The following is a 27,634-nucleotide window of genomic DNA, read 5'->3' as shown; positions in this document are numbered from 1 at the left end:
TAAGAATATTATACACACACACATATATATATATACTTACAAATGCTGAGAAAAGCAACATGCTTTTCTCATCAAAAGCTTTTCGAAAATAAATATCAACACACTTTTCGTTATGTAAAGCTATGGTAACCTTGTCAGAGCAGTGCAATTAACTAGTAGCACATGATTAACCTTTCCTGAAATGATACTGCAAACAAGTCAGTAGACTGTTAGTCTCTAAGATATTCCTCATCTCTATTTTGATCTAAGTTTCAAAAATTTTACAATCCACTGAAGACGGACTTACGGTCTTTTAATGCCCAGCATTACCTTTAGACCAGTGGTTCTCAAACTGGGGAAGAGGCGAGAGGTGCCGCAAAGTGTCCATGGTATCAATATGTATGTTAATTGGGTTTGTCAAATAAGGTCAAATAGACCAATAAGGTCATACCCCTATTTTTCAATGTAGCATAGTAAAATTTTGCTAGATTGTAACTTCATCGTCATCAGAATGACTAACTGATGATAAAACGTTATCAACAATCAGTTTTTAATAACCATAAAAAAATATAGTAAAAGTTCTTTCAGAAGATTGATGATGTAAAAATAACCTGATCTTATTTTGCTGCAAGTTTTGCTTTTACATGGTTCACTGTAGGTTGCTGGGGAAAAAAGTTCTTTACGGTTCTTTTGTAGCCTAATTTATGTAGTTGAAGAAGTTGGAAATTTTCCTTCTTTAATTTACTGAATTTCATTGAGTGCACAAAACATATTGCACCCTGGCAAAGACAGTGACAACTCAAAATTTTGGGAAAACGCACTAACTACTGATTTAAAAATCTAAACTTAATGAAATGCTCTTCTAGCAACAAAACTTGCAAAAGGTTAGCTTACATAACTAGTGTGTGGTGGTCTAAAAACGATACAACCAGTGGTGACACATCAATAAAATTTCATAACTCAGAAGAAATTTTTTTGAACTTTAAGTAATGCATTATTCATTAAAACAAGAAAAACTTATCAGCACACATGATGTTTTTGAGCGTATTGTAATATTTGAAATCAAATCACTAAAATCTACTATATTGATTAAAACCTTGATTTTCTCATTTTCTTTTTTTTTTTTTGAGTTGTGTCACTTTTCTTGTCGGAGTACGGTGTGATGTTGAGGTTACACACACCCCGTCTAACACTTACGTTGCCAAAAAAAATAAAAAAAACACCTTGCCAGTTTCAGGTTAAAGAAATGAAAAAATTAAACTGAATCAGATAAAACATAATTACATTTCTCAGAATCTTCATCATCTATTTCAATCTGTTTAAAAAATGAGGCAGCTATTCTTTCCAATGTTCTTTGTGCTATAACTAATGCTAATGCATGAGGACATTTCCTAGGGTGAAAAAGAACATCTTTAGAAAAACTTTTTAAAAAAAGTTTTGGTGAAACATACAACATATATATTAAACATGCAACAAAAAAAAAAGGTATTAACTGAAATACATGCATACATGTACATACCCTTTAGGCCAACAGTTTTCCGTTTATCAATAAATATCTATTAATAATACAACAGTTTTCCCACAAATCCTTACTTGCCCAAACAAAAATAATTTAATTAAAAAATTTATTAGTTAATACAAAACAAAACCCTCTTGTTTTCTCTCTGCACCGGAAAAAAGAATCTAAGTAAAAAGTGCAGACAACTAAAAATAAACAGAGTTGATTCTCTCTGAGAAAAAGAACTCAATTAAACTGGGAACAAAAAGAAAAAAAAAGAGAGAGAAACGGAGGAGAAAAAAAACCCCTATTCCTCACAAAAAAAGGGTAAAATATACAATATAATTAGAACAGTGAAAAGCAATCCCCCCCCCCCCCTCCGGGAGAAGAAAAAAAAAGTTAAGTCACCCATTACAATTAGAACAAAATGAACATTGCTCTCCAGCATAATCCTGGAAAAAGAAGATGTACATTAAAATATGAAATCATAATTCAAAACTCCCCCTCACCTTTTGGATTTTTTTTAAAATATGCATTAGAATTGGAAAATAGAAAATGTGAATTATGATTAGAACCCCCCCCCCCCCTTTCATAGATTAATAAAAATAGTCTTTACAATTTAAACAAAATAGATATATTTTTCAAGGAAGAAAAGTAATTTAATTAAAATACTCATAACAATTAGAACAATATGAAAGCCCCCTTCCCCTCAATAGAAAAAACTATTTAATTAAAATATTAAAATAAGCATAAATTACAATTTAAACACAATAAATGTCCCCTTCCGAGGACGAGTACCGATAGATTAATTCACAAAAAAAAAAAAAAAACACACACACACATTTATGAGGAATAAAAAAGTTCTTGCTTATGCAGAAAGCAGCCCCCCCCCCCCCTTTGGAAGTAAACATACTACACATTAATTAATTTTGTGTACATAACGGAAGGACTCATTGTTTCAAGACTAGATTAAGTAAAATGAAAACATTGATGCATTTTTACACAGCTGCGATATTATACCTTCAAATAAAACATTTTTATTCCTAATTGAATTTCAAATAGAATTTACCTGCATAACTCAAAATAATAATGTAAGAAATGAAAACCACCCAAGAGCTCTGAAAAATATACAGAACAATCAATAAATAAATTCAAAGGGAAAAAAGCGCAAAAATATATTGGAAAAAAAAAAGATTCTACTGTGTCAAATCAATTTTTTCTTTTTTTTTTTTTTTTTTGCGCGCAAAAAAGGGGAGGGGGGCGAAATTTGTTACTTTTCCGGAGGGGGCTCGCGAAGGTCTGCAATTTAGGAACATCTGCATTAAAAGATATTACATTTAGAACAAAACGAGAGCCCCCCCCCCCCCCATAAAAATGCTTAGTTAAAATGTGAACAAGTGAAAAAAAATTAAAACTCCACAGCGGCTAGAGTTGAGTGTGTTCTTTTTTACTTTGTTTCCACTGAATTAATTAACTTTTTTCATAGGTTAGCCTTCAGAATTTAGGTGTTCTGAAGCTGTGTTGAATGACAATGGGAGACTACCAAAAACGATTGTCCTGCCCAAAACGGAACGGCTGATGGTCACTTTAGTCATACGGTTTTCGCGAATAAAAATGAGGGGAGGGAGGATGTTCATTCTTCAAAAATTTAACGAATTTTAAATTTATTAGCTCCATTTCAATAGATGCAACTACAAAAAGCAAAAACACCGTTTAATAGCGCTCTTTAATTAAGTGACTAATCATTTTGCTCACAACTGAGATGAGTCGTCTGTCATCGGGCCGTCAGCCCGGGGGTGGGTGGGGGGGAGAAGAGAGGGCGATCTCCCCAAGATATGAAAAGAAGGCGTAAAATTAGTTTTTGCTGCTAACAATTTAGTTTTAAAAATTTGCCCTTATATTTAAAAATAGTTATACTAACGCAATAGTAACGCAAAAAATATTTTAGTTGTCGATTTATTTCTTGCATTTCATTACATAACACCCAAATATTTCAGATTGCCTATTCAATTATGTAACAATTAAAATTTTAAAAATGCTCGATTTTTTTTATTTTTCCATCATGCGCCCATGACCATCCACTACATTCGTTAGCGCGATTTTTGCGGCTTTTTCATTCTATTAACTTTCGTTTCTAGTAAGAAGGGGGGGGGGGGGGCAGAAAATATTCGCCCCGGATGCGGTTCTCTTTGGTCGGCCTAAGAGATATTTATGGAGAAATCACACAGCTGAAATCCAAAATGGCGGTGTGAGTTCCACTGCCGGCAGGATCTGGGATCGGCGATGTAAATCCCGATTTCAAAAAACATGAACATTTTTACCAAAAATTAAGTGTCTAAAATTCGAACTTTCATGTCTTAAAATAAATCATGCACACAAGAAATATTTGAAAAATACTGTATCAAAAATAACTAAAATCAAGTACAGGACAACAAAGGAACTAGTCCGGTCTTTGTTCCCTTGTTTCAACAGATGAAATTTGTAAAATCAATTCTACGCATGAAAAGATAGGTTTTTGTATTCCTCTTCTGCCTTACATTGTAAGCCAACCTTCAAACAATTATTTACCGCTAAAATTCAAATTTTCATATTTTGGCGCTTGTTCCCCCTTCTTCAAACTACCGATTCAAATTAAAGCCACATCAACTTATGTTTCCTTCAGTCAAAAGTACTACTTTTAGTCACACGAAATTGATAGAATAAGCAAAAAAAAAAAAAAAAAAAAAAAACATGGACCCAGAAAATACTTTAATTTTTCCAACAGTTATTTTTTAATTAGTCCGATTTTTCAAACAAGGCGTGGTCTTGATGACGTCACAAATGATGCACTTTGGCGCATCTTTCTACGGCGTTTCCACGTTATGATAATCAAGAAGCGAAATAAATATTGCGCTCTAGGCTTGCTATCAACCATATCGTTGCCAATACACGTGAGTAAAGATGCAAATCAAATATTTTGCTCTGTGAATGGCATTTCATCATTTGTGATGTCATCGGCAGAAGCGTAAACAATGAAAGCGCACCGATTTAAGTAATTTTTTTAAAATATTAAACTTAAACAAATTACTTAAAAAATGGTCAGATCCTATGTTTTTAAGCATGCTCTTCCAGAAAAAAAAACACTTTTAAAATTTTGGAAACGACCCCATTATTCAAACAACGCGGAGCCGGGAACAGTTGAAAGACGTCCAGGAGGAAAAGTGAAAAATAACAGAGGTGTGACAAACAAAGCAGGGAAGACGTTCGCGTCGGTACCTACTAGTTTCCTGACAGCTGATATAAAAGAAAATATTTAAAATATGACAGTGTACATGTCTTTATTTGGATAGCTAGGTATTAAAATAACAAGTAACCTGTTGGGAGATACAAAACGTAAAATACAATCGAACTCGCTTATAACAAAAGATAAGTGACCACGATATTTCCTCGCTATAACCGAGTGCTCGTAAAAAACGGGTTCGTGAAAAAAATTATTTAACTTCTCACATACTTGTTTGCTTGTTTTAAATTTCTCTACAGTGCGAAATAACTTGGTAAATTCATTTGAAATGTCTTGTTGTCTCTTTCTATTGATGTCTTTTGAGGAATGTTCATTGGTCAAAACATCATCATCACCTCTGGTTTCGAAAAACGGTTTAAGTTTTTCAGCGTATCAAAACAACATTGAGCAGTATATGTCCAGTTTCAAATTCTTCACAGTTTTTCGTCATCGTTTTCATTGACTTTAATTTGAATTAGCTTGAATTTGAGCTACAATAAAATCGGAAATAAGTATCTCGGAAAAGATAACAATGACGTCAACGAAAACGAAATTTTTCAATGCTTCTTTAACTACAAATTTAAAAAAATGCCGTCTTTTAATTTTAAGGACTTAAGAATCGTCACTTTGCTGGAAGTCAAAAGAAATCTTATGAATCGCAAAAATCTTGCTCGATTTTAACCGTATTGGCTCGTTAAAAGCGAGTTTTGTTCCCATAGACTTACTATTGTATCAACCAAATATTTCTGATTTCTCCGTTAAAACCGAGATCTCGTTATACGCGAGTTCGACTGAACGCACAATTCTCCAGAGATGTTCAAGACAATTATTTTTCTTTAGCATTCCGTTCTTATGGTTTTTCCAATCTAGATATAAAACCCGAAAAGCTTTTTAAAAGGTGTTTTAATAAACGACGATGTTGTGTATTTATGGGTATATACTCCTATCTTTCATATAAACTCCAGTTTAAGTCGGATTTTCGACAAATTTCGCGGTCTATGCGTTGTAACTAGTAAACACTACACTGTAACTAGAAACTAAATCGTCACCAGATTTAGTTTCTTCGCAGTCAACATAATAAAAGAAGACTAGAATCAATTTTAAGGGGGAGAGAGGAAGTAACAAGGGGGGACAGTTGTCGTTTTTCAGTAAGAATTAGGTTTTTTTTTTCCTTTTTTCAAATGACAACATGGATTTTGTTTAGAGTTTAGAATAAATTAATATGTGAAATATAATTTAAGAAAATTATATTCTTATTTTAGGGTTTGGAGAATTTTACTAACTCAAGTGATTTCTTGAAATACCACTTGAAGCTCAGATCAATTCGAAAAATATGCTTGTCTATTTTAGTAGAAGAAAATGATTCTCCTTATTTCGGGGAGGTGGGATTTTCATTAACTGAAAGGATTTCACGGGCATTGCCTTACCGATACAGCAAGTATGTAACGAACTGAAATCATGAAAGAGGGGGTCAAAATGTAAAAAGTTTAAAAGCAAAAAAGTCAAAAACAAAAGCTAAACTGAAAATGTGGTTACTTGCAATCTTAAACGCAGAGGTGCCCCCCCCCCCCATCCACAGGAAACATACCCCTCAAAACAACCACCCTAAAAATTTCAATGGCGCAGTTTGCGCCTTGCCACCCCCCCCCCTCCCCCACCTAGCTGGTCACCCCGCTAAACATACGTGTATTTGTACATGCAAGAAACATTTCGCGTCACAGCATCCATCTTTCCTCTCATATGTCACATAAAAGTTTAGGAATTCAAAAGAAACAAACAAGAAAAACTAACGCTACAACGAGCATTTAATCACACGGAACAGCAAAGGCTTCCCTTCCCCTCCCCCCGCTAGTCTAGAAAAGTGAACATTGAACTTCGTCTCGGAAGAAAAAATGTGACATGTTTGTGAACAACGCCTCTCAGAATTTTACCGGTACATGGTAAAGCGAGCAACACTTCTCTTTTGTCCGTGAATCACAAGTGAAAAATTGCAAAAACTTGGCAGTCTCGAAAGCAGTTTTAGAGATGCAGGAACGGTAATCGACAAAGGATGATTATGTCAGCTTTGGAACGTAAGCAGCTCCTAAGTAACGTTCACGTCTAATTTTAGAATGTGTGTTATCACAGCAAGTGAATCGGGGCTTAAGATGAATAAAAGTCAATTGGTGAAATCATGATGCAATATTTTCTAAGTTTTTCAGCAGCGCGTGACCTGGGGGGAGGGGCGGGTCATGTATCCCCCCCCCCCGCTCCCCAGACCGTCGACAATAGTACCTGTTCATATTGTGTTCAAACACTTTATTTACAAAATGTAAATGATTTCAGTGGTCTTTTCAATTCAGTAATTATTTTTGAAAGTAAACTTTTGAAATATTACAGTCGAACTCGCGAATAACGAGCACGAAGGGAGCACGATATTTGCACGTTATAAACAAGTGTCCGTGAAAAAAATCATAATCTTTTTTTATACTTCTGTACAGTACCAAAGGACTTGGTTATTTGCTTCGAAGTGTCTTATAGTCTCTCTTTTGTTTTCGAGGCAACGTGTACCCCGAAAAACATCGTCATTTGCATACGTGGCTTCAAAACAGTTTGAACTTATTCTGCACTTTAGAAGCCATTGAGTACGTTGAGGGCTGTTGGATTGTTCTCAGGATTTACGTCTTATTTATAATTTTCAACTGAATTCAAAATATTTATGGATTTTTTCCAAAAATAGGATCATCATTTCTAAGGTTGAAATCGGCAGAAATTTTATGAACTGCAATAATTTTGCTCGTTTTAAGCGGGCTTTGCTCGTTAAAAGCGAGATATGTTCCCATGTACTTTGCATTGTACCAACCAAATCTGTTTGATTGCCTCGCTAAATAAAAATTCTCGTTAAATCAGGGCTCGTTTGAGCGACTCGCGCTACAACGCGATTCGACTTGCGCGAAATGACTATAACGTGTGTTTTCCACCAATAAAGATATTTAGAGATAACGCGAATTCCTCGATCGCAACGCGAAATTTTAAGGCAGAGAATCGCTGGGCATAGGTATCGGTTTCACTATTGGCTACTAGAAATTGGTTTCGCGCATGGACTTTCCCATTATCATCACTGAAAGCGGAAGTTACCACACCGTACTAATCTTAACATCGGTTTGTTAGTGCGAACAAATAACTACTCCGCATTTTTATTAACTTTTTTCATTTAAAATATGAAGTTGATGAAAGAAAAATTCACCTAAGCACGTTTTTTATCTACAGTTTAAAAATGGAAAAAAAAAAAAAAAAGAGTTTCTGGTAGTTAAAGAAAAGAAAGATTTTCGATCCGCTTGACCAACTAAAAAGGGCGTCGAATATAATTACTGAATCTACTCTACAGTACTATTATAGTGCTGATTTTTTTTTTTTTTAATTTTTGAATACTATACGTACCCTACTGTTTCATGTTATGCCTCTCTCTCTCTCCCATTGATTTTGTGCATCGTAACAGTATTTTATGTCGAATAACAAAGCTTTTTTTTTCCTCATACAGTAACAGTTTAATTCTTTACGTAAAAATGGCAACATAAAATTAAAAAATAGTTTAAAACAGTGTGAGAGGTGCTTGCAACTGTCTCAAATAATTGGGTATGTTTAAAAAAAAAAATTCGTATACATATCCTTTTCCACAACGTGAAATTTCAACTTACGCGATTGGCCTTGGAACTCATTTACTAGTTGAGACTTGACTACTTTTTATTGCTCATGAAATTAATTAGTAACGCTTATGCCCTTATTAGGTGCCTTATTCCTAATCGATTTGTTGCCTTTATTCACACGCAGTTTTTGAAATTGTTCGTACTCAAAAGCGTAGGGGTCATTTGGGGGTGGGGGGGGGGTCAAGAACTCATACAAGGTAGAGGCAAAGAGGACGATCACCCCGCCCTTGAGGGATCCTGCACTGGTTTCAAAAAGGCAATTTTAAGCGATCTTTGGCCATGTTAAGGAGAGGCATTTAGAGACCTTTCAAAGACGCGATTGTAGATACATCAGGCAGTGCTAGGGGGGGGGGGGAATGGATTCAGTGACTTTCCTCCGGTAATTTCTCGAAACTAAAGTTTCAAAAAACGTAATTTCAGACAACGATCTTCGATTATATTAAGAGCAGGGAATTACGAAACATTCCTCGGAGTGTTTGCGAAATTGAAGTTCTAAAACGCAATTTTAGAATACCTGTTCCAAGGAAAAGAATAGATTTAGGACCTCCTTGGCTAAATATCTATATTTTAGTTGTTTTGGATAAAAATGCTGTGGCACCCCCTCCCCCCAAGCATGTGTAAACAGATACGTAGTAAAAGGCAAGTAAGTTAAAAAATCAACCAACACCTCCTTGAGCTCTTCTGGATCGGCCTTTGGGGGAGAGAGGGGAGCATCATTATTAAGCATAACTGCTCCTAAGATGGTACAGTCTGTATCCGCCCCTGAACATTTTTTCAGTTTTACTTACTGCTGTACACATTTGCATGTTTGCGAATCACTTTCGGAAGCAAATGATGTTTAAATTTGATATGAAGCAATTGCAATACTTCAAATCGCATCTCGATTTCCAGGATTTTCAAATTAAGTTTTGTTCTATTTCTTGAAGCTGATATTAGAACTTAGATTCAAAATCTTTATAATTTTCTAGATTTTCCCGTGCAAAAAAGTGTTTTTTGATTAAAAGAATGTCTCATAGGCACTAAATTTAAAACTATTTTTGAATCGTTATCTTTACTCAAAAGTTGGGCGGAGGGAAGGGGAGGGGAGTCCAACCCCCAAATCAAACGATGACATTTTAACCCCCATCTTAAAACACTACTTTCATTTTTATTCCTAGTCAATTTATCAGACAACGATTTTTGATTCTTTTCAGCGACTCCCCCTCCCTCTCTTATGCTGGAGAGAAAGCTCAAACAGGACAAACAAAAGACATAACCTTATTTAAAACTCATGAGCACTAGCAAAATACATGTATATCTAAGCAGGGTGTCCACCCCCCCCCCCACCCCCGTAAGAGAAAGGGCGCATCCCCCCCCCCGAAAAAAATATTCCTTTAAATGCCCTTCCCTAAAAATTTCCAATTCCTGGGATGCGCCATTCCCCCCCCCACCCCCCTCCCTCATCGATCAGCTTGGTGCTGATCGCACTTTCTAAGAGTTTGGGCAGCTAGATAGGCTAGATATTCAACGCATCCAATGACGCAGCAAGAAAACTCGGCATAATGTGGATCGAAAAGTGGCCGAGTAGGAGAAAACGCCGCGCCGTATTGAGAATGCGAGTGCAACAGATTTTTCGCGTGGAAATTTTGTTGTCCTGCCAGGATGTGGTTCAGTTTTCCGGATTCGGCCGGGATGCTGAGCTCCGAAACTCTACTGAACTACCAATACTCGTAAGGACTCATTATCCCCTTACCCCAGAAGGTAAATTTTGGCTCCTCTAATGTCTCGATTTGCTAGCAAATTAAGCAATAAAATAACTACAGTAGAGAACCAATTATCCGGGAAGTTCGGGACCATAGCTATCCCGGATATCTGAATTTCCCGGTTTTCTGGATTGCTAAAAAGAGCTTTGGGCCGATTGTTTATAAAACTTAAATTACTATAATAAATAGTAATATGTACCAAAATAAGAAGAAAACAGTTCAGAAATGCTTATCAATATCGAAACATTAAAAACTACTAGTGAGAGAATAATGTTTAATAAGACCTGAGACCCTCACACTCATTTTGAAAAGGAGAGAAAAACACCAATTTTCGATGTTTTAAAATGAAAGAGAATGAAGGGAAGAGCAAGAAACTAGTTTTTGAACTTAAATGTGCGATTCTTCTACGCTAGTGTATGAGAGAATTTGTTTTCATGAAAGCGGTTTTTTTTTTTTTTTTTTTTTTTTTTCACTTTATTGTAAAGGTTTGGCGTCAGCGATTATTGATAACTATTGCTTTTGCATTAAGTTAATACCAATTGAAATTTAATTTGTGAGTTCCTGCAGTCTTTTTACAGTCTTGCGTTTAACGATTTCTAGATTCCACCATCAACTATCCGGAAAATTCCAGAATCGCGGCGTTTCACGCGCTTTTGCGACGTCACTTCCGCTCTAAACGGTTTTAATTAAAGGCCGCTCAATAAAATATTGCATTATAATGTGACAATATTTATTTCTTTAGTTTTTAGTTGGAATAAAACACAAAAATTTCAGACTTGCGTGTGTACTTTTTAGTTCAAGAAAATATTCCGGAAATTTTCCCCTGCGTTAAAGACAACCCTTTAAAGTTCATTTTTGTAAACATTTTCCCGAGTTATAGATGTGTCATATGGTATTTATTAAAAAACTGCTCATTTTCTTTTAGATATTTCGAAAAAAATGCTTAGTTTTTCAAAAATTGCCGAAAATGCGTTTTTTTAAAAAATGGTGCGAAAATCGACAACAGGTTGCCGGTTTTCTGGTTTCCCGGTTTTTTAGTTCCCGGATAAAAGGTTCTGTACTGTACTACTATATAATGAAGAGCTCTTTTTTAGTTCACTTCAGATTCAGACAGTCGCTCAAGTTCTGGCTCACATCCAAGTTAGATACATCAGTAGCAAAGGTGATAGTACACCCCACCCCCTGGTGAGCATCCCGTATAAGCGTTTTGAGCTAATTCGGTGCGGCATACGTTCAAGGGGTTTATTAAAACGAATCAAATCCTATCGCCGCGACACGGTATCGCCATACCTGAGCTAAGAGGTTCATTCAAGCGCGGATTCAGGGGTTAGGGAGTGGGGGTCATAGGGATATAACGCCCCCCCCCCCCGAACCCTAGGCGCCCAAATTTTGAATGAAGCTGCATTTTGAGGGCTTAAATTTTGAAACATTTGCCTCATACCATCTACTTGTGACTGAAAATTGCATTTTGACCTTCCTCCCCTTTTTACTGTAATGAGTGTAATTACTTTTACTGTAAACTAACTAAGTTAACTACTTTTACTGCAATTACTTTAACTAGATGCTGGATTCGCCTTTGGGCGCATTCTTCACAAAAGCAGTGAACCACTTCACTCGCTATTTACCGATCACATAGCGAATAAAACTAGATGCCAAGTCACGGCAAAGTAAAATCAATTTGCTCAGTCAAGGAAAGATTTTGATGCGTCATTACCGGATAAAAGTCGAGAGACTTAATCAGCAGGCACGAAGTTTAGGTGCGCATATTACGGGTCCGGGTGCACAGATTTGAGGATGAAAAAAAAAACGCAGATGTTCCAGGGCGCAGAAAAAAAAAAAAGGAAGAAAAACGAAAACGCACACGTTCAAGTCGCAAAACTAACAAAGGCACACGGGTTATAGAATTTAAAGAAAAACTGAAAAAGCACGGGTTTGATCCCCTCCCCCCCCCCCCTAAATAAATAAACGAAGACGCGCAGGTTCAAGGGAGCAAAAAGAAAAACAAAGGTGCACAGGTTTGAGAGCGGGGGGAAAACCACCAAAGGAGCACAGGTTTGAGGGCGCAATGAAACGAAGGCGTTCGAGGGCGGAAAAGAGGATGGGGGAACGAAAGCGCGACGTTCGAGTCCGCAAATAAAATAAAATGAAAAAAAAAGTTCGAGAGGGGAGGGATCAAAAAAAAAAAAAAAAAAAGAAAGAAAGCGAACAGGTTTGAGAGCACAAAAAATTACGAAAACGCACACAAACCCACAGGTTTGCGTGCGGGGGGGGGGGGAAACGAAGGTGCACAGACGAAGGTGCACAATAAGTGGGAGGGCGCATCGGCCCTCGGGCCTAATCCGGCGGGTCAGTCCGCCCCTGGCATATTATGATAAAAAATTAGTTGAAATGCTTTTTTAGTTCTGAAATGGACCCCCTTACGAAGTAACAACCAAACTCATTCAGAACATTATCTTTCATTTGCATGAAAAAGTTTAAATAAATAATTCGTCTTCGTTTCCAGTGGAAAATTGGAAAGCGGCCAGTGAAGGCGGCGAGCCCAAATGAGTATTGCCGTTGAAAGAGACTATTTCTGATGAAATAGCCAGTCCAGTAAAAATAAAGATGTTTCCATAACAAAACGAGCTGATGTGTGCATCACATGACTTCCTTTTACTCCAATTTAAAGTCATTTCCCCATTCCTGGCAATTTTAATGTGATTCAATAGTTTACTCTCTAAATTCACCAACAGTGGCTAAATTGAGATCAAATTAAAAAAAAAAAAAAATCCGCCAAATTTGTCGCCAAGTTGGCGAAAAAACTTGACGACCAAAAGACTGGCGATATATCGCCAAGTGTCCGCCAGATTATAACACCACTTGACTTCACATCGCAACAATGATTTCCCTACATAAAGGGACAAAAGACCCCATTAGAAACGCCCGAATGCAACCAAAAGGAGAGGTGCACAACTAGACTCCACTAGGAGTCTACGTACCAAATTTAAACGTTCTAGGACATACCGTTCTTGAGTTATGCGACATACATACGCACATACAGACGTCACGAGAAAACTCTTTGTAATTTACTCGAGAATCGTCAAAATGGATATTTTGCGTGTGTATACGTTCTAAGGCACTTATCCACGTGTGGTCGAGAGGAAAAAAAACTCAACATTCATTCGGGGTGAGTAAAATGGAAATTAAGGTCGATTTTTGAGTGAAATTTTTTTCGCGAATACAATACTTCCTTTTTTGGAAAAGGAAGTAAAAAGAGTAATCGGTCAAAACTTCGCAGCCGAAACTTCTCCGGCCAAAACGTCGCCTGGAAAAAACATCGCGTGGTTAAAACTTCGCACTGTCAAAACTTCGTGCAGACATAACTTCGTGAGTATAAAACTTAGGAAGGACAAAGCATTGTGCGTGTATATTACTTCGCGTGAATAAAATAAAACTTCTTGCAATAAATTTACTTTAATGAACTGTAGAAAAAAAAAATCTCGATATCAAAATAGTTTAATCAATTTTTTTCAATTAGTTAGCTATAAAACATTAGCATTATTATATAACCAATACATTTTTAAGATTTAAAATACATAATTATGTTTAGATAAGATGTGATTTTGTTTTATGATTTGCTTGCCTTAAAGATAAGGTTTCCATTATCCTGTAAATTTTTAGTGTAAAATAATATGTTGAACAATTATTTTTCTTAACTAAATTAATCATGGTGTATAAGAAAAACTGCAAATTTTTATCTTGTTCTGAAGTGATTTTGAAGTAAAAAGAATATTGCAAATGTCTATTACACACAGAGAGATTTATGTAGTTTTGCCAGTTGAAGTTAAAATTGTACAATACAGTAATGTATAGTTAAATTTAAAGCAACACATTCTAACAAGAAGTTCTGTCTAGAACTAGATGAGCCTACTTTCCCATATACCCATACTACTTTCTAGTACCTGATCAATATTCTCAAAAATAGCTAAAATCGCAAATTTTTTTCAAACATATTTTTAAAATACTTTAAGCTGATTTCTAGGAAAAAAATATTCCCCACTCATCTAAAAAAAATTTTAGGCGTAAAAAAAAAAGCAGCAACTTTTAAACAAAGCAGCTAATACACTTTTTTCCATTTAAAAAAAATCTTTAACAGCTTTCAAAACGAGAAAATAATAATTAAAATTAATCAGCTCATTAAAATAAATACATCATATCAAAAAAAAAAAATCGTTTCTTTTCCCCTGTTGCCAAAAAACATTTTTTTAAATGAATTAATGCACTTACCAAAAAAAAAAAAAAAAAAGAAAAACAATAAAATGTCAACTTAAAGAAATAATTTTCTTTGTCAAAAAAAAAAAAATCGTCTGCGCATATTTTTATGTAGAAACATAAATGACTTCGAGTTTATTCGCCAAAAACTGAGTACCTAAATTGAAACTTTAGCGTAAAAATAAAAACAAGTCATATCAACAATAATTATTTCACAGTTAAAACCATAGCTGCGGAGTCGGAGTCAATCTCATTTTGAGATAAAGGAGTCGGAGTCGAATATTTAAGAATCGGAGTCAGTCATTTGTCCACCGTGTATAAATTTTTGCCAAAACTACGTCAAGTCGGGGAGTCGATTAATTGTGCCCCTAAATTCTCGGAGTCGAAGTCTGGAGTCAAGAGTTATTTCCAACAAAATTTGTTTGAAGTAAATCCGCCTTCAAGTACGGAATCTACATTGACTTTCAGTTTCCCCGTAGACACTATTGTTAAGGGATTTGAACTGTTCAAAATTGAACGGAAAATTGTTCAAATCAAAAAGATAGTTTATACACAAGTTTTTCATCAAAATCTTTTTCCTACAAAGCTTGTTTGAAGCAAATTCACCTCACAGTTCGGAATTGCCTTGAATTTCCCCGTAGGCGCTAATGTTAAGTTTTTTTGAACTGTTCAAAATTGAACAAAAAATAGTTCAAATCAGAAAGTGAAATATGGGAATGAGGTGTCCTTGCCGAGATCGTTCGAACAAAAAAAAGTTTGTTCGAATCGGACTATTCATTCAAAAGTTATTAGGGGGGGACAGACAGACCGACAGACAGACAGACCGACAGACAGACAGACCGACAGACATTTTTCTCCATCTCAATACCCTACTTTCCAATTTTTAATTTTTCAATATTTATTTAATTATTTTAATTATTTCCGACTTTTTCTTGTTTTTCACAATATTTTTAAGATTCATTAAGCCTTCTTTTATGCTTTTTTCTTCTTTTTCTGACTTTTACTGGGAAAGTAGGCTAAAAATGCAAAATTAATTTATAATGTAAAATCAACTCATTTCAATTAATGATTTTGTCTAAAAAATCACGTTATTCAAATCAATTGATTTAAATCAATGATTTAAAAAATATATATATCACTTAATTTAAATCATGATTTGAGTCAAGCTTATTTCAACGAACGAACCCTGACAGGGTTTGTGATTTTTTTTATTTAAAAAAAAAGTCAGATTTTTTTATATTTTTTAAACATTTTCAAAAATTTATAAACATAATTTAGTTTACACAACAGATGCAAAAGCAACTTTTTAGCTATTTTCATTCAATGGTAGTGTAGGCTATACCGGACTAAAAATGCAATATCGGTATTCGGTATTTTTAAAACATGATACCGGAACGCCGGTATTAGAAATTTCTCAAAGAATGAGTGAAAACTTACTGTTTTATTGCCATATTTCATACTTTTGTGCACAAATTGTATTATTTATGAAAACTTATTATAAATGAATATAAAAGGCCGCAACAGACCTAGAAACTAAGGCCCAACTAACTAAAGTGAGGCCCAAGGCCTACTTTATTTTCGAGTAGGGTTGTTTGGTTTAAACCTTTTTTTTTGTGTGTGTGAAAAATTTCATTGTTTTCCCCCAAATGTTTTCATAAATTTTGCATATTATTGCAAAGAGTAAAACCTAATTAATGCAAAGTAACTAGCAAAACTTTAAAGATAAATTACAAATTTAATAAATTTAGAAACATTTTTTAAAAGGTTATGCAACTTTGCTAAACAGTTTTTATTATTATTATCTTTTTCTTTCTTTAAATCTATGCTGCTTTTCTATTAGGTACATAAATATACAAGGCAGATCAACAAGTTTTTCTAAAACTACATTGAAAAAAAAAAACAAAAAAACAAATAGCTCTTTTAAAATTTTTAATTGTTATTATTTTTCAGTCTCTTGCATTTCAAAATAGTATAAAAAGCATATTTCAACCAAAACTTCACATATTACCTAATTTGCTTCATTACTTAAGATTTATTGAGAGATTATGTGCCTTTGAAGCAATGCATAGTGTAAAATATATTAACACTAGAATATTTAAACAACAAGAGAAAAAAAAACTAACAAAGTCCAAGAACACTTATAGAGTAGGCATAAAATTGCACTTATACCTGCACACTTTTTGCATCCCCGATAGACAATGCAGTCATCACAAGGGGACGAGGGCTCTCCTCCGGAAATTTTTTAAGATTGTTATTTGAAAAACACTGTTTTAGACGATCTATGGTGATGTTAAGAAAGGAAGAGACTCTGGGTCATACCTGACTATTTTTCAAATTTCAAACTTCAAGTAGACAATTGTGTATTATCTCTGATTGTGAGAGGTAAAGGGGGTCCAGGGGCTCTGTGATATAAAACAAAAGAGAGATGAGGGGGCTATCCCCCAGAAATTTTTTGAAACTGAAGCCTTAAAAACACATTTGTAGGTTTTTTGTTAAAATTGAGTGCACCGCCAGTTTCTTGAAATTTAAGCTCTGAAAAAGTAATTTAATCTAATTTTCGATGGAAGGGGGGGGGGGCGGGGAGTTTTGAATGGCTTTTGCACAGAAATGTTTTGTAATTGAAGCACTAAAAGCGAGATTTAAGACTTTTTCGATGATGTTGGCGAGAATGAAAGGGGGGGGGGGGGGCATTTTCTCGAAAAAATTTCGATCTGTAGAAAACAGTTTTAGAAGAGTTTTGGTAAGGTTAATGGGTGGAGAGATTCAGAGTCCGGCTCCCCTGGTAAATATTCAAAATTGACATTCAATTGACGCAATCATAGGCGCTTTTTATTACTGTAAGAAGGGTAGAAGGTTTGGTAGATCTCCCGCGAAATCTTTCTGAATTGAAGCTTTAACAATGAAACTTTGAAGGATCTTCGGTATTATTAAGAGGAGGACCTCATGGAGACTAATGGAGTTTTTTTAAATTTAAGTCCAATAGACAGAATTTATTCGACCGTGAATGATGAATGATTAATTGAGAGGGCGTTTTAAGGGAGTTACGTTTGGAGCACTCATGGTTTTTAGAAATTGTAACCCTAAATACTCATGTATAGGACCCCTTTAATGATGTTAGGGCAAGAGATGGGGATTGAAAACGTTTTCCCGGAATTTTTTCAAAACTTAAGTTTTAAAAACCCACATCCAGGACAGCTTTGGGGACATAAAGAGAAGAGTTTGGAGTTTCTCACTCTTCCCTCAGTTTGGCTACATCCCTATCTCCATTTTAAATTTGAATTGTAGATAAACATATTGTGGTAATACTTTCTTCCAATTTTCCTTTGCCAAAGGCGATTATTTGCTTAGAGACAACAGAAAAAGAACTTTTAACATTTTGAATGGATGTGATAATTTTCTGGGATGCCTTGGGTCTTATTTATTCCACTTCATTTTATTTTAAATGCGCCTCCTGCATCTCTTGATCAAGCTTTGATTTATTTATGATTTTTACATTCAAACATTTAGAACTGATATGAGTAATTTGAGTATCCATCACACTTTGTATCTCTTTGCATTAAACTGATTTTTTCCCTCTCTATTTCAAATATATTTTGGCAACCCATGCCTTTTTCACCACTTAGCAATGATTTTCAGGACAATATTTTGCATCAAAAAAATTGCATATGGAAATGTTTCGGCAGCCCCTATGAAGCTATCTTATTTAATTTTTAACTGAAGAACCATGAAGCACGGTTTTGTATAACCAGAGCCACCGAGAGACAAGGCGTCTCTCCATGCCTTGCACAATACTTAAATTTGAGTCAGGCCCATAGTTTCGGACTAGGCAGACATACCCACTCTGCAACCTCTGAATAGTGTACTGAATCTTTTTTTTTTTTTTTTTTTGAGCTAAAAAATGTTTGAAGCATACATTTCCGTGGCCCTTACTTAGATAATCTTATTAAAAGAGTCATTGGATGTTAATAAATTGTATTTTAAGATTACATTTTCAATTCAAATTTTACAGAAAAGATACTTTTTGTCACTATCATTTCAATTGTTCATTTTTAATTACTATTTTAATGTTTTTAAACAATGGAGAGTTTGCCTTTTTCTTTGTTTGTTGCATTGCTAAAATGTAATTGGCGGCCCCACTTTTAAAAAACTGGGGCGGGGGGGGGGGGGGTTTCACCCAGAGCTTGGCGTCGGCCCTGCTCAATGTTCTTATTAAAAAAATCTAATGCCAAATTTTCACCTTTCAAAGAACTTTTTTGATAAAGTTTGTACCGAGGCTTTTAATTAAAATGATTTGATTTTCTTTGATTAAAAAAATGTATTCCTAAATGCATTAAACCAAGAGAAATAATGTCTACAATGGAAAAACAATTTTTTAAAAACCTGCTAGTCCTGTTTCTATAATTTTTTTACTCATACATTAGGGAAAAAAATTACACGATTTGTAACTTTTTTTTAAATCTTTAAACAAAATATGCCTTGATCTTTTGTTTTTTAAAGTTACATAATGTACATCAGACTTATGATTCATTTGTAGATACTGCAGAATACTTTCTATGTTTACCCACCCATGCATGATTTTAATTTTACTTCTGTTTTTTATTTGTAGTAGATAGCTATGAGGAAATTAATTTAAGAATTTATTATTTGTTATTTGTAATTAATAATTTCTTTGATTATTTAAACTAAGACCCATTTACATATTTTATTTTTTATAATAGTTTAGTTTTTTAAACAATATTCTATCAAAATTCCTATATATGAGGAAATGCAATTACAAGTTTTTACTCTTAATTATTTAATTAATTACAAAGAAATTAGGTACAAATATGAATATTAGAAAAATATTCCTTAACAATAAATTCATAAAACCATGATTTTCCTAAAATAAAGTTGTTTTTCTTAAAAATAGTTAAAAAAACCAAATAAACCCGGTTTAAACCAAAAAAACCTGGTTAAAACCAAAAAAGTTTTTGCTTTGGTTTTTCTCGAAAAAAAAAATTATTATACCAGCCCTGATTTTGAGGCCCCCTGAAGGCTCTATATAGCGGAATACAGTGGTTGATATACAGGTTTTGGGGGCCCCTTTGTGTATCACAGAACTAAGTAAATCATTTGTCATGTGTATTTCATTTGTGAATCTCCTTCAGGACCTCTCAATTGAGACATGGTAAATTCGCTACTGGCAAAATTAATAAAAATTCTCCAAAATGAAAGATTTTTTTCCAAAAGTCATTTTGAAAAATGTTCATTTTTCAACTAATATTTTAAAAATGCATTTTTCGTATTGTTTTAATGCTATGCATTCTGTAAGTATTTTGGGGTCCCTTAGGAAAAGGGGCCCCAGGCCAGGTAGGCCTGTGCGATAATCAGACCCTACTAGAAATACCTCCTCCCTAAAGAGCTTCAGAAATCAGTGTCGAAAAAATTTCAGAGGTCTCTTGAACATCTCCTTCCCATAATATCATCGAAGATCGTCCAAAATTACCTTTTTTGGGCTTTAATCTCAAAAAATAAGGGCCGGGGGGGGGGGGGGAAAAGCTGCTGTGGGCATCACATGACTTCCTTTTACGCCAATTTATATGGCATAAGGGCCCGGTAATCAGCAGCTGTCGTCCTGTAAATTTTCAAAACCAAAATTCTGAAAATGTAATTAGAAGTTACCTTTAGTGATATGGATGGAAGGGATCGATGATTTTTACCCGAAAGTTTTTCAAAATTAAGGGCCTAAAAACACAATTTTTGATTCTCTTAGGCCTTGTCAAAGTGGTTGAAACCTTCTTTTGGATCAGCGGTGCTTTTATCCCAGGGCTATTCTGCTGTCAAAAATGTAAGGAGGTGTATGAAATTGAAGGCTTCATTTTTTTTTTATCACATGTGCCTTAAATACAGGGGCTTCTGTTCCAGAAAGCTTTAGGATTTGTAGTTTTACAAATGCATTTTTGATGATCTTTGGTAATGTTATAGGAAGAAAAGGTTTGAGGGTGATCCCCTCAATCATTGGGGGTCATTGTTTTAATCTATTTAAATCTCAGGATAACATGGATATTAGGGAAAATTATTTTAGCAGGGTAATGGAACCTTGGAACAGCTTACCGGAAGAGGTGGTAATGACCAAGGGAGTAGATAGTTTTAAGAGGGCCATTGATCTTCACTGGGGATTGTAAACTGACTAGGATCAGCCTAGCTGGGCCTAGAGCATGTTGTTGGTCGTCGTTGCATTTGTATAAAATATGCGTATTGTCTGTGCATACGCTCACACACACACATATATATATATATAAAATAGGGGACACGTAGGGGTCGCTAGTTGTTTAGTTGGTGAAAAAGGGTCGCAACTTGAAAAAGGTTGGGAACCACTGCTTTAAAATAATGCTGTTGATTATCACATATTATGCGAAGGAGAGGGGGGGGGGGTTCGGGGGTCTCCCCCGAAATTAGAATTGCAAAAATGCAGTTTTAGACGATCTTTAGTAATGTTAGGAAAAAGAGATTCGGGGGTAATCCCAGATAGTTTTTTGAAATTTAAATCTTCAAAACATATGTGTAAACCATTTCTGATAACCTTAAGCGTACCGTAAAGTGGAGCGACTTGAACCTGAAATTTCAAATTTTTTGTGCGTTTTACACTGAATTTTTGGTTAAACCCATAATAAGAACTAATAACCTTGTTTTTGCCACTTGTCAGATGTTCTGCTACCACCTTAAGCCTTTTTTAAACAACTATGTCTAACTCTTATATTTGTTTTCTATTTTTAATTGGATTCAAGTAGTTCTCACGCTGGGGCTACTTGGTCCCACTCACAAAAGCCATTAAAAAACTATAAAAGGTATCAATGAAGGACCAATGAGGGCCCGACACCAAACTGGTGCCCAGGTCCTGAGTAGAATTTGGTGCCCCTCCCCCATGAGAAAATCCGCACAATTTTAAAGTCAATGTTTCATACTAGAAACTACATTTTAAAGGAACATTACTACATTTAAAAAAGGAAACCTGGGATTTGAATACTAAACACTTGATAGTCACCAAACTAATCACAGTTGCCTCTTAAGGCGAAAAAGAGTTAAAAAAACAATTTAAAATTGCAAAAAAAAAAAAAAAAATCTTACTAATTCTGACAGCAAACTTTAAAAAGGCTTCTTTCTGGCTTTAACAGAGGCAAATGTGTCGATCAAATAATCGAAATCTATGTTTGATGTCACAGAATTTTCAGTGGTCAATAAGGAAAACACCTGTAACTTATCCTGAGAAATGCAGCTTCTCAAATGAGTTTTGATTCTTTTCAAAATTGAAAAGGAACGTTCACTGGAACAGCTGCTGATAGGCAAGGTAAGAAGAAGCTGCAGGGGTGAATCCACATTCGGTGTATGTGTAATGTTTAGTGATCTTATCCTTTTAAAACATTCCCCAGGAGAAGGGTTACGTTTGCGAAAATTTTAAAATGTGTTAATTCTTCTAGAAAATGTTCATCTATGTCATTTTTCTGAAATTCCAGTGCTAAGGAACAACGACTTCTTTACGCGAAATTTTTTTAACTTTATGAGTTTTTGAGTTTATTTTTAAAAAATTTGAGCCCCTTCTTCCTTAAAGTTGAGAAAAAGTAAAATAAGCATTTTTTAAAGAAAAAAAGGAAGTATGGAAATTTAGACTAGGCCATTTTGGTGCCCCTAAATTTGTGGTGCCCAGGTCCGCGGACCCGCCGGACCGTGCGTTAATCAGGCCCTGCTCTCGAAACGTATATTCTAGTGAGCAAACTATTTATATAAATTGCAAATTATTTATATAGTGAGGTGAAGTAGCTGAAAGTTACGCCAAAATATTTCACAGCTGGCTACCAGTACACCCTTTTGGATTCAGATAGTACATGGATAGACGAGTCCAAAAAGCTCCGGACAAATTTTTCTGGCCCTTTAGAGGCATTGATGACGTCATCAATATGGCCGCCAAGTTTTGTGATGCGAGTCTCCGTTTCCTTCTGCAACTTGGATTTGTATTATGATATTAACAAATATTATTAGTGATTCTTAATCAGAAGAAAACTTAATTTCTAACGGTATATTAGACATTATCAATCATGTTGAAAAATAGAGAAATATTTGAGTTAGGTAGGATTGGTATCAAACAATTGGTACAGGAACAAGAAACAAAATAATGTACACTGTTATCCAGAATCAACAATACATTGTCAAAAACAGAAAGGTGAGACATCCAAATGAAATAACATCTTACTGATATATGCGATAATAAAGGAAGTTAAAACAACGTATAAGGCACAAATTAGCAGGAAAACTGTATATACTTGTTTCTGGGTTACAAGCAGGGCATATTTTAATGGGGGTTTTTTTGGGCAATTGCCCACACAGTCAAATAAATTGGCCCCATAGTCAAATACAATTGCCCACCTATATTTTCTTAAATTTTTCCATCAGTCATGTGTTTCTATATATTTTTTATTTTTCTGTAAAAAAAATGGAAGCGTGACTCCTAACTGTTCCCACAAGCCAAATTTTTTTAAATAAATGAAACTATTAAACAACGGTGTCTCGCACTCCAAAACTCATAGGTGGCAGCACGTAACTTGTAAATAGAGTTTGTATATTAACGTCATGTGATCTTCCGTAGCCATTTTTTAGGTGAAACCGGCCCCATGTGTCCTGTACAAAGCTTGTAGTTGCGTGGTCATTTGAAGCATTCGTTTTTACGCCCTCTATTATATTCTGTGTTGCAGTTGCATTCGATCGAGCATGCAAGTATGAGTGTTAAAAGAAAATCACAGCAGCAAATTTCTATTAAAGATGCATTTTAATAGATGGTTGTATTATAATGAATGAAATTAAAAAAATTCAAAAACTCAGTGACTGAATTATTTTAAACGCAGAGTCAGTGTTTATGTTCTTCACACTCTTTTCCTATCGAACAAAACGACTATTAGCAACAATTTCCCTAATTCCAATTTTCACACCCCAACTCTTTTTCGACGATTATTCAACTAGCATAAACTGCACATTTACATTCCCTCCCCCTTCCGAGAAAGCTGAAGTTGCCTACACAGTCAAATTTCCTTAAAATATGCCCTGGTTACAAGGAATGCTTTTCAATGCTGAAGATGCGAGTTCATGGAAGAAAAGACATCCAACAAAAGTTTTGTCCGGTGGGTGAAAAATTGTATCCCAGAAACATCTGTATACGGTTTTCCTACTAATTTATGCCTTTTTACGCTGTTTTACATTCTTTTATTTTTCAAGCACAGAAGTATTTGTTCAACTTTTATATGCAATAATAACTAAATGATTTGTAAACATTTTCTTTTAATCACTAATCACTGTCGGAATGCTCGTCTTCAAATAGACGATGTTTCGTACATCGTATGCCCACTTTAATACGTTTACAAGATGTGCATCACCTGTGGCAGATATAGGAGATGTTATATATATTGTTTTGAGAGCTACACAAAGCTCTCAAATGTTTCTCACTACACAAAGAAAAAGTAAATTAAAATTTGCTCAAAAAAAGGTTCATCACTTCGTTGTCAGGAATTTTACATTCTAATTTTTGTATTACACCACGACACATCATTACAAAAATTGAAGATGTACATCAAAGGATTCTCTAGTAATTACTTATTCATAGCGCATTACATATACTCACGACACCACATGCGTCCATACATACAGATATATATATATATATATATATACACACACAAAAATATATCAGTTTTACGTCTTTATGGGAGGTGTGTTATAGGCCCCTTTAATCCACTGCATGTCAACGTTGAGACATGTGTCACTATTTCTGTCAGAATTGAATTCTACAATATATTGTAATTTTAACTTTGTAATAAAAAGACAAACGTAATAATAAATTCGTAAAATAGGACATTCCGTTAGTATTTATTTTTATTCATACCGCACAAATCACCAAGTCTTTAACTATTTCCGGCATTTTAAATCTTAGGCCTAAACGCATAATTTGAAAAGTTATACTCATTGGCAAGAATATATGGAAGGATTGAAAAGAGTAAAGAAAAAAAAACTAACTTGTTTTCCAAATAATTAACGACCCAGTCGATTATTTGTCCCGTCAGATCTTCTGGATAAATTTGATAGTTTCCTACATTCTTCAGAACAAAATATTCGTCAATTGGAGACGGAATATTGTCGTTTAATTCACGTAAAAGTTGTTTCATATGGCTTACTGTATCCGCCATATTGAACTACATATAAAAGTAAATAAAACTAGTATCTACTATCTATTTCGGAAGATATACAAAATTACACCATACGCGGTATATCGCTTTGGCGGCGACACAATGCGACAGGAAAAACGCGCTATCTTTACCATCCCCGCCCTAGATTCTTATTGCGTATCGCGTGCTCACTTTACTTTCATTCATGAACATAACGCCATCTATTGCTAAAAAATTCTGTTATTTGGTTAGTGGGTTGAAAGTGGGACCATGCATGATGGTTCAATAGAATCAAAGCACCACTTGAAAACAAATACGGTTTTTATGTGTTACGGTATTTAATTATTAAGGGGCGTTGGGGATCTAACCTTTTTCCTACACGCTTTGTAAATTGCAATACAGCAGTACCCAACTTCAAACTCAGTTGCAGGGTTGCCCCCCTAAGAGCAAGGACGCAACCCCCCCCCCCACAAAAAGTAAAAAATACCCCTAAAAACTTCAATGGCACATTCTGCTCCATGACCCACCTAGGTTGGGCACCCCTGTCAGTTGTGTCTGTCAGGAGCAGGGCTGCGGAGTCGGAAGGAAAACGGCCGACTCCGACTCCTGGATTTTTATAAACGCCCGACTCCGAATCCAACTCCGACTCCTGATTTTTTTAAATTTTTTTACTGTACTTTTTCATTTCCCTCTCTCCCTTTAGGGGAAGGGGGAAAACCTCTAAACAGAGATTGAAATATTAATTCTTTTTATGAAAAATTTCTCATTTTGCTTTTTATCGTAAACCCAAGACGCATACCAACGTTATAAATTCAATTTAAAAATCAAATTTTCCAATAGTTACGAGTTTAAAAGTGAGATGACTTAAAAATCCCTTTGAAAAAATTGAAAAGGATTAGCTGTAATTGCCCCCCCCCCCTTTTAATGTTTAACAAATAGATATTGATCAAATCGTGTGCTTTCAATTTTTGAAAGCTGTAACTTGAGAGAAAAAAAAAATCTTTTTTTTCTAAATCCAAGTTCTTGAGAGGGGGTGGTTTGCCCCGGGTGACACCCATCTGGTAGATGACACCCAAAGTTAATTTCAGAGTTTATAAAAAATATAAATACTTTAATTTTGAAAATTTTCGCGAATATATTTTAAATTATATTTCATCAATAAAATTTCAACGAAAATAGGGCACATATACGTCAGGAGCTAATTTTACACAAATGCGGCGGTATACAAATTTGTACGAATAGCTTTTACTATACCTATATTTCTACTTCGCTAAATTTTTAATTTAAATTTTATTGGCTGCTTTAGAATTAACCTTAATATGAAGATTTTAAGATTAACTGCAATTATTGAGTATTGTAATCAAGAAATCATTTACACTTATTTTGTTCCATACTTTTTAGTGAGAACCAAGCTTATAGAAATAGTCTTAATAAAGAAAAAAACATTAGATTATTTCATCGGATCTTTTGGATTCGTGCTTTCGCGCCAGAACTTTTTTGAATTTGCCGATCACCCTTAAACGTTTCAACCTTAGCTACGGGCCTCGATTTACTAATTTGTTACGTTTCTTTTACTATTTTATAATTGAGATCGTGAACAAAACATCATATAGTGGGGAAACCTCCCAATAGCGGACAGTCAAGGGACTAGAAGTTTTGTCCGTTATTGGGAGGTGTCCGCTATTAGGAGGAACTACTTAATTTACCTTTTTCAAAATGGGCTGTTGTTCCCTTTGTAGAACACAATCGAAACAATCGCGAAAGGTTTACTACATTTTACGTCAAGTGTAATTAATCTGTTTTTTCTTAATAAAGGTATACTGACAGCACACACTTGTCTTAAAAAGCATTTAATCAATTAAAGTAATCAGTTAAAATAGTTTGACATCTCTTTGTTGCATTACCAACGGCGGCGATTCGGCGGAGCACCCCCCCCTCACCCCCACACACTTTTTATGGTTAATTTATTTATTTTATCTCGAGTATCACTATTGCATGATTGACAGTTGGCAATATGACCTTGAATATGGGCAAATCTTTTTCGTGTCTAAAAATTAAACAACCCAACGAAACCACGGCGCCATAAAGCCGACTACTACCGGCGCCGGTATGCTTAATTGCATCTCCCGAGAGCCCCAGTTAGAAAAAGCACCCAGTTTCCCCTTTTTTATCTTAACTTTTGAATAGTTATTGTGTACAAAATTCATTAAAATCTTAAGAAAACGTACGTTAATTGTTAGACTGACATCAGTTTTCACTTATCTGCTTCAATACTCTCAAAACTAGCCATAACAAAATTATGACTTTTTCTTTTCTTTATCATTTTTTGCTGCCCGCAAAAAGTACCATGCCTTTTAGTTCTTTTTTTTTCTGCCCCCAACTTTTAAGCCCCAATCGCTGCCTCTGCCCATTACCACCCTTTTAATTCCAAGAAACAGTGATAAGGAAATGACGGGGGTGGGGGTGGAATATCAGTTGTGGAGGATGAAAAGCTTTGTAAGGCAAGCAGTTACTAAGATATTCTGTGAAAAGAAAAAAAAAACCGGAAGCGCTACGATCGCAAGGAAATTTTTTTGTGAAATAACTGTCCGTTATTCGGAGTGTCCGTTATTCAGAGTGAATTACATGGAATGGCCTATATTGAGGGACTGGGACTTGCAAAATGTCCGTTAATTAGAGGTGTCCGTTATTCAGAGGTCCAAGCTAAGGAGGTTCTACTGTAATTTCTTGTACTCTGTAAATAACTATTTACCGAAAACTCGCTGGGGAAATTAAATGTTTATAAACTTGTAGCGTTTTCCATACTACGGCTAATGTTAATGTTAAATTAAGGATTCATTGAGCACCCTCTTAAAATTTGAATAAGAAGCTAAAACTTTTACAGCGTAATACTATTAGTAAGTCTAAAAAATAATAATAAAGGGTGTCCTGGACTTAACTCGAAAATATTTTTTGAACCACCCTAAGAGGCATGATTACAGATATGAAAATAAGGTTAATCTAATTAAAAAAGACATGGAAATCAACAAGAG

The 27,634-nt window shown here is 34.9% G+C and overlaps 1 protein-coding gene across 1 annotated transcript in view; it reads right to left on the bottom strand.

Annotated features, from left to right (window-relative positions):
• The window catches only part of LOC129219948 (uncharacterized), a 42,186-nt gene extending 17,412 nt beyond the window's left edge, over positions 1 to 24,774 (bottom strand). Inside the window, exons 1-2 of the mRNA XM_054854263.1 lie at positions 24,454 to 24,774; positions 1,264 to 1,370 (exon numbers count right to left, since the gene is read on the bottom strand). Of these exons, the coding sequence (XP_054710238.1) occupies positions 1,264 to 1,370; positions 24,454 to 24,623 (277 nt within the window). The 5' untranslated portion in view covers positions 24,624 to 24,774. The remainder of the gene's footprint in view (positions 1 to 1,263; positions 1,371 to 24,453) is intronic.
• Positions 24,775 to 27,634: the final 2,860 nt, after the last annotated feature.

Source organism: Uloborus diversus, chromosome 4 (assembly GCF_026930045.1).
Source record: "Uloborus diversus isolate 005 chromosome 4, Udiv.v.3.1, whole genome shotgun sequence".
Classification (NCBI taxonomy): domain Eukaryota; kingdom Metazoa; phylum Arthropoda; class Arachnida; order Araneae; family Uloboridae; genus Uloborus; species Uloborus diversus.
Note: the sequence above shows the minus strand (reverse complement) of the source record. Positions and strands in the feature narration are given on the sequence as shown.